This window comes from Oryzias latipes, chromosome 6, assembly GCF_002234675.1.
Source record: "Oryzias latipes chromosome 6, ASM223467v1".
NCBI classification, from domain to species: Eukaryota; Metazoa; Chordata; class Actinopteri; order Beloniformes; family Adrianichthyidae; genus Oryzias; species Oryzias latipes.
This window is the reverse complement of record NC_019864.2, coordinates 15,651,411-15,658,572: the sequence shown is the minus strand read 5'-3', so window position 1 is coordinate 15,658,572 and position 7,162 is coordinate 15,651,411. Positions and strand designations below refer to the sequence as shown.

Genomic DNA, 7,162 nt, shown 5'->3' with positions numbered 1-7,162 from the left:
TTCTGAGCCAGGCTGCTCAGTGAGTGTGCTTGTTTGGTGGTTAGAACTAAAACTAAATATTCAAACTTTATTTTACAATTAAGAGATGTGCAACAACAATCTCAAAGTAAAGGTTCTCGTCACTTGAACTGATGAAGTATGTGTTTTTAACTGGTTTTCTAGTTAAGTCAAATAAAAAGTATATTATTGTTCTGTCATGGTCATTTCCCTTAAAGTGCACATAAAGTCATCTGTCATGTCCTTGTACAGTCATTTAGCTCAAGCTCCTCCAAGTGTAAATAGGGCTTTGAACCACTCCCAGTGAAGGACAGCTGTATAATGGAAAAGATTATTACTGCTGTGTTAAACAAAGGAGGATGATACTCGTAACTTTAAAATGCTGGTATCATGTTGACAGTGTTATTTAAAATTCAGTTTTGGTTTTGTCTGCTATAAAACTTGTATTAGAACTTTGTACAGTTTTGTTTAAATACAATTGAACGAAAAATTTGAACTTTCTTAAATAAAAAAGAATGACGTTTTTTTATTCTGTGGTCAAATGTATTGGAAAAGAGACTTATTCAGGCTTCATTTGCTCTATTGGATGAGTAGTAAGCTCTGGTCTCACGTTTTTAAAATCCTTTTTCGTTAATATCTTGATTTCCACAGGATTAGGAAACAACCAAGCAGGACATCAACATTAACCAGGCAGCAAAAGTATAATAAGGGAGTATCTTTGCCAAGCAATAACAATATCTAAAATAGTAGTAATTTCAACATTAGTCTATCAGGAGCATGATCAAAACATTTGCTGCTACAAACCCTATGACCCAAGTTTTTTGGGGTCATCTGTCATTTTGTATATCGCTGGATCCTTGATATTGCTCCCAGGATAAAGCTTGAATGTTACATATTGAAACGTTAATTGCATTGCAGAAGCTTAAGTGTGAGTAAAAAGTAATGTAAAATTAGGAATTAAAGACACGGTAAAAAGAAACAATTCTAAAAAATTATACAATCTCTACATTAAACATGGTGAAAACAGAGATTTAGGCTGTTTTTATGTTCAAAATGTTGTGTAATAGACACTTCCCTTAGAAAATCTGATTATGACCAATTAACAGGGGTGCAAATAAAAAAAGTACCAGAACTTGCCATCTCAATCACATTCCCACTCAGTTGTAATGTCTCGTGTTTCCTGTAGGAGGCAGTGTACGTTTTACTGGCACATGGAACGAATGACCCGCATGCGCAGTTGGGGTTATGTTGACAATGGAGACTGAATAGCTTATCTGCATCCATAATTCAAAGTTAAATCTCTTATTAACCTGTCTCTGCTTTGTTTAGACGCGCAACTATGGGTGAGTCAAGAAGTAACAAGTTTAAATAAGAAATCCTTAAATTATAGTTAAGAATTACTATCGTACTTGCTTAAACATCTGAGATGCAAATCATGTGTAGTAAGTTTAGCAGCTTAAATTTGAAATCGTCACAAGGATAAACAGTAGGGGTTATTGATTTAGTGAGTCTGCCCCTCATTGTATGCCTTTTGCCTTCCATCATCTCTATCTATCCAAATACGGAAAAAAACAACGTCTGTGTTTAACGGCAAGCTCAGCAACAACAGAAAATAATTGCTAATAACGTAGAGATAAGTAATACATTAGACTAGAATTGCTTTGGCTGTTTTCTCCAAATATTTCTAGTAACTTGATGTCGGAATTACTTTGCGGTGCGTTGAGGACTATTTCTTTATGTAGCAATAACTTCCAGCGCTTAAAAAGCCGAACTGCATTGTGGGTGTTTTTTGTTAGTTTATTTTTATTTATTTTTATTTTTATATATTTTTTTCTTTTAAGAAAGTAATACTGACGATGCTGAGCAGAAGGAGGAGAACTTCTCATCTCCAGTCATGGACCGTAACCCTTCACCACCTCCAGAAGAAGGAGATGGACAAGAGGCTGAAGATGCGGACGCCATCGGAGACACCGTTTACAGCAAACACTGGCTTTTCAGCACCTTGACTCGCCTTATTCATGTAAGCCAGCTGTCATTGATAAAATAATCAAATTTTAACCTAATATGCTCTTTAAAAAAGAAGCTAGCTCCTTTAGCTAAATATAAACATTGACATGCATTAAAAACTATAAAAGTTTTAAAGTGGGGGTGAAACTCCAGGCCTCGAGGGCCAGCCTGCTGCTGGATTTCTAGAAATCCTGCAATATCTGCTGCAGATTACCTGGATCAGGTGTTTTTAGCCAATAAGGAGCTTCAATGGCAGGTTGGTTTGGAAAACATGTTGGGACACGGCCCCCCAAGGCCTGGATTCTGAGAACCCCGCTTTAAAGGGAGACTGCAGCTTTAAAACTTAAATAGTGTTGGTGAATGTCACTAAGTTATAATTTTTTCCCAAATTTCACTCCCTGTCTTGCAGCTTTTTCTAAAAATCTGTACAGCTAGCTGTCTCGTGTGAGTTCCTGTGCTCCACAGGGAAATCGATCCTGCCTGAATGTTGACCTTTCCTTGTAGATGGTCAGTGAACTTTCTGAAGAGAACCCCGAAGCTCAAGTGAAGCTCACCGATGATGATGAGGAAGACCTGTGCAAAGTCTGGGATATGGCCATGGATAAGGTACACTTTCCAACTGTGTCACGTTACAAAGTTTACTTGGTTTTATTAATTGAACAGCTTCCATTTAAACCAAGTTAAATATAAATAGCATTCAACCAGAACACTAAAATCCATCAAAATTACTGGTGTTAAACTTAAGTTATCCTGAAAGCAAATAAGAAGGTAAATAAGTGGTTATCTGTAAAACTTTCCACTTTAGCATTATTGAATTTAAACATAATCTATCAAAACTATTACCCACATTTATTTAATTTCAACATTGCTAATTATGTCATGTTTTACATTTCAAATTGGAATTTCTTTCCAAGTTTATGTATTTGTGGTCCTTTTTTGTGTGCTGTGTGTAGGATGTGGCCCGTTTTCTGCAAGAATTTAAAGCTGCTGATATTCTCCTTGGAGTCATATCTAAATCCCGCTGTCCACGTCTCACAGTGAGTAAAGTCTTACTTCAGATCTTGCACTCTATCTCAGAATGTAATCGGCTTTTTCAGTTTGCTTACAAGCTTTATTAATTTTCCCTGTTTTTTTTTTTTTTCATCAGGAAATTTGTGTAGGAATACTTGGAAACATAGCCTGTTTCCCTGACACTTGTGTTACTCTCAGCCAAAAGGAAGACTTGTGGTTTGTAAACACCTAAATTATTATTATTCTTTTCTCATGCTTTGTGCTAAAGTTTCTAATTGTAAAGAAAGCAACTCCCTTTGTGGCCACAGTGCTGTGCTGTTGCTTCTTCTTGGAGATGCAGATCCACCAACCCTCCTGGAAACCAGCAGGTGATATTTACACTTTTTTTTTTTTGCTTGTAAAAATGCAGATCGGTGAAAGACAAACATGCACCATCTTTCACTATGTTTGCAGATTGCTGCTAACCTGTTTATCACACAAAGATGTCTGCTCTCTGTGGATTCAGCGAATACGACAGCAGACGTCAGTGTGTCCCAACCTCTGTTTTATCATGTCCAGCTCTACCAACAGTATGGCACCGATTTCATTCAATAAAAAGCTAAATAAATAATTATAACCAGAAAAAACTTTGGCTGCAAAAAGATTTCTATTCATATAAAATGTATACTGAATGGTTCAAATATGTGAATATTTGATGTTTTTTTTTATCAGCTGATTTGCTTGAAAAAGTGGGGGACCTGGTTGATAAACTGTTTGACCTTGATGAAGAGCTGATGAAGACCTGGATCACAGATAAGCCACAAGACAAGAGGGGGGATGAAAGTGACACCCCGCTGGACTTGACCTTGTGTCTTCTAGAAGCCGTCAAGCAGCTTCGGTAAGAATTAAAGGAAAGATTCTTTATTGATCTGACATATTTGAATGATTATTAATTACTTAGCAATATTGTTGGGGTAGCATTTAAACTACCCTAAAGTGACTCAAGCTTCTCTATTTTCTAAAGGTCAGAGAAATTAAATGGCATTGAAATTTACCTTCACATCTTTCAACTCATCACCACTGTAGAAGAAGGCTGTGAGATTTTTGGTGAGACGCTTATTTTCACAATGTTCAGCTGAGAGATAAGGTGGGCCTTGATGAATAAGACAAATTGTGATGCTTTTTTTTTTTTTTTAGCTGCTCCAGACGGCCCAGGGAAAGCAGTGTGGGACTTTGTCTGTGATGTCGTCTGCAAGGACCTCTGTCAGCAAAATGATCTTGAAGTTGCCTTACATGAGCAGAAGAGCACTCTGGTTCAAGCTTTCGCCGTGCTGCAGGCTCTCTACAGATGTCAGGATCAGTGGAAGAGCAAGGCTGACCCGAGTGGGTTTTTAAAACGTTTGCTCCACATTGAAACTGAGGCAGATGTGTTGATTACTCTGCAACTGGTGGCAGACATGTTTACTCTGCTGCTGCACTTCCTATGAGATTAATTGGACTTTCTTTGTTGCTTTTAACTCCAGATATAGATCTTATCTGGATCATCTTGCGGTTGTGCCAGCACCGCAGCGAGAACAAAGAGGCTGCGACCGATGACCAGCTGCAGGCTCTTTTTGAGATCACCTCTGAGTTTCTAGCCGACCTTTGCATTCACATTCCAAAGGTAACATTTTGAAGGAATTCTTTCACCTTTCTCGGTTCTGTCAGGTCATTTGTCCTGCTGATAAACAAAACTGTTTTAAAGCACAAATTCTGTCAATTTTGCTGTTGGAGCAGCAAAGTGTTTTTTTTTTTTAAACAAATGTTTTCATGTCACATTTCCCGAGATGTAATCATATAGCGTTTATTTCTCAATTTGCCCTTCATGGCAAATCACCAAAATGACTGGTTATTTTAATACATAATGTAAAATTAGTTTAGTTTGAATTGAGTTGTGTTAAAATTGCATGAGATTACTTAACACAGACCTGATTGTGTTTGTTCTTCCTTGAAGGAGACGGTCGTGGACCTGGTTAATAAACGATACTTGACTCGAGAGACTTGTCTCGCTGCCGCCAACAGTTTACTTCCCAGTTATAAACCCTCAGTAAGTGCTCCCTTCACATGGCTTCATGCATTATATGTACGTCTGTGGTTCATACTTGCACAGTTCTGTTTTGCGGTGAGCATAGTGGGAGTTCATTCTTTTGTTTTACAAACAAGAGGAACTAGACTTGGATGCATTTATTTATTTTTCTTTAATACTTTATTTCTGTTTCTACCTACTAGGGCTGCACGATATGAGGAAAACATGCGATATGCAATATCAGTGATCAATATTGCGATGACGATATAACTTGCGATAAATGAACAAATAGCAAAAACAACACAAACATTTCCATTTCACTGCAAAAGTTTAATTTAGATAATAGTCAAAATACCTTAAATTAGTCTCCAAATGACTCTAGTCTAATCAGGAGGGCAACACCTAACATCCGATTGGTCAACAACGTGAAGGGCTCCATCTGATTGGTCAAATGCATAAAGGGATTTTTTAAAATGTATTAAATAGTTCAAGTTGCCATAAGATTGTTTTTAACATTAAAGGTTTACCATTTATTGCGATTTTCGCCAACTTTTTGCGATATGGATATTGCACAGCTTGAAATCGCGATAACGATAAATTTGCGATTAATTGTGCAGGCCTACTACCTACAAAGACAAAAACAATAGAACTGGAAATCATCTCCACACTCCCTGATCAATTTGATTTGGATTCACAAGCTCACAATTCTGATTGATTTGTAATTCAGATCAAGTACATGTTGATTTATCTGTCATAGATCCCATTTAAAACCAATTTTGTTGTTGGTTATGAAAACCTGTTTTAACATAACTACCAGTTGTCATTTCGGTTAAACATCAGTAGAACTTTAAATTGTAGTTATGGTTTCTTACCAAAAAAAAGAAAAAAATGTTCTCGTAATAAATAAATTAAAAAAACAACATTTATGGATTTGATAAATTGAGATTTCATTTTAAGTGGAAATTGATTAAGTGAAAAGATACATTTTTTTTAAATTCAGCTATAAAACAACACTTAGACCTTGTTTTCTTATTAAAGCATCAATCATTTGAACTCAGAGCAACATCACAGTTTATGTCTGATTATAGGAGTCTTTTTGTTTTGTAGTGTTTTTTGTAGATTAAAATATTTTCTTTTTAGACTGTCTGCATTCTAATAATAATAATTTTTTGGTGTCCATAAAGACAATCAAGTCAGTTTTTATTCAAATTAAAAATATTACATGTCAATTGCATTTTCTTTTTACTAAACCTGGTCCAAAATGCATAAAGTTGGTTCTGCTTCTATTTTAAAAAATACAAAAAAATCTCCATTTGCTTTTTTAGTGGACTTTTTTTTGCTTGAAAGCTTAATTAAATCATTTGTTATTATGTCTGTATAAACTTAAAAATGTCTTTTGAAAAATCTTTAAGTCACTTAGTAAAACTGTGTTTGTGATCTTTTTTTTTTTAAATCTAATATCCATAGAACTGCTCTGGTGGAAAATGAACCTTGTGTTTCCATAATATCTCTTCCTCCTCCCTTGCAGTTTCAGCACCTCCTGGCCGCATTGTCAGAAACTGATCCCAAGTTAGCAGACGTGATGACGACTCAGTTTCCTGATTGAGGTTTTCTGCAGTTCAGTGTTCAGCACTCATTCAAACTCACATAGCTGCTTTTTATAGCAGCCAGTAGGTCTTTTTTAAATATCATCCTTCTAGTCAGAATATTTGCATTTCCATTGGAAAGAACCCAGCATCAAAGGCAGGCTTTATCAGCTATTTTTTATTAATGTGAACCTGCCTTTTGTTATTGGTTATCAGATTACATTTGTGTTGATATTTGACATTTTAAATGACCACAGAATGCTATTTTTGTACCAGTTATTCAACAGTGTTTCATTAAAAAAGGTATTAATTGAAAATGTTTTTATTGTCTCCTTTTATATTAGGGCACAGAAATGAAAAGCAAACACCAGGATCAACAAACAGGGTTTTATTCATTTAAAAATAGTTTATTAATCCTGGTTATTATTACTTATACTGACTGGATGGGAGTTTATGTTTTTAATAAAGACAATGTATGATAACACGTTTTTGCATCATTACAGTAAAATCCTGCCGG

General features: G+C 35.7%; 1 protein-coding gene across 2 annotated transcripts; it reads left to right on the top strand.

Annotated features, from left to right (window-relative positions):
- Positions 1–1,208: 1,208 nt before the first annotated feature.
- On the top strand, positions 1,209–6,962 carry saal1 (serum amyloid A like 1). Of its 2 annotated transcripts, none has more exons than XM_004069584.4 (13): positions 1,209–1,340; positions 1,839–2,017; positions 2,509–2,610; positions 2,958–3,041; positions 3,152–3,231; positions 3,324–3,383; positions 3,469–3,584; positions 3,727–3,892; positions 4,019–4,101; positions 4,192–4,377; positions 4,518–4,657; positions 4,988–5,080; positions 6,588–6,962. In XM_004069584.4, exons 1-13 carry the CDS (start codon positions 1,337–1,339, stop codon positions 6,663–6,665), a joined length of 1,371 nt encoding a protein of 456 aa, XP_004069632.1. In that variant the 5' UTR covers positions 1,209–1,336; the 3' UTR covers positions 6,666–6,962. The 2 variants fall into 2 exon arrangements, with proteins under 2 accessions (XP_004069632.1, XP_011474341.1); XM_011476039.3 differs by having other exon boundaries at positions 1,222–1,340; positions 1,843–2,017.
- Positions 6,963–7,162: the final 200 nt, after the last annotated feature.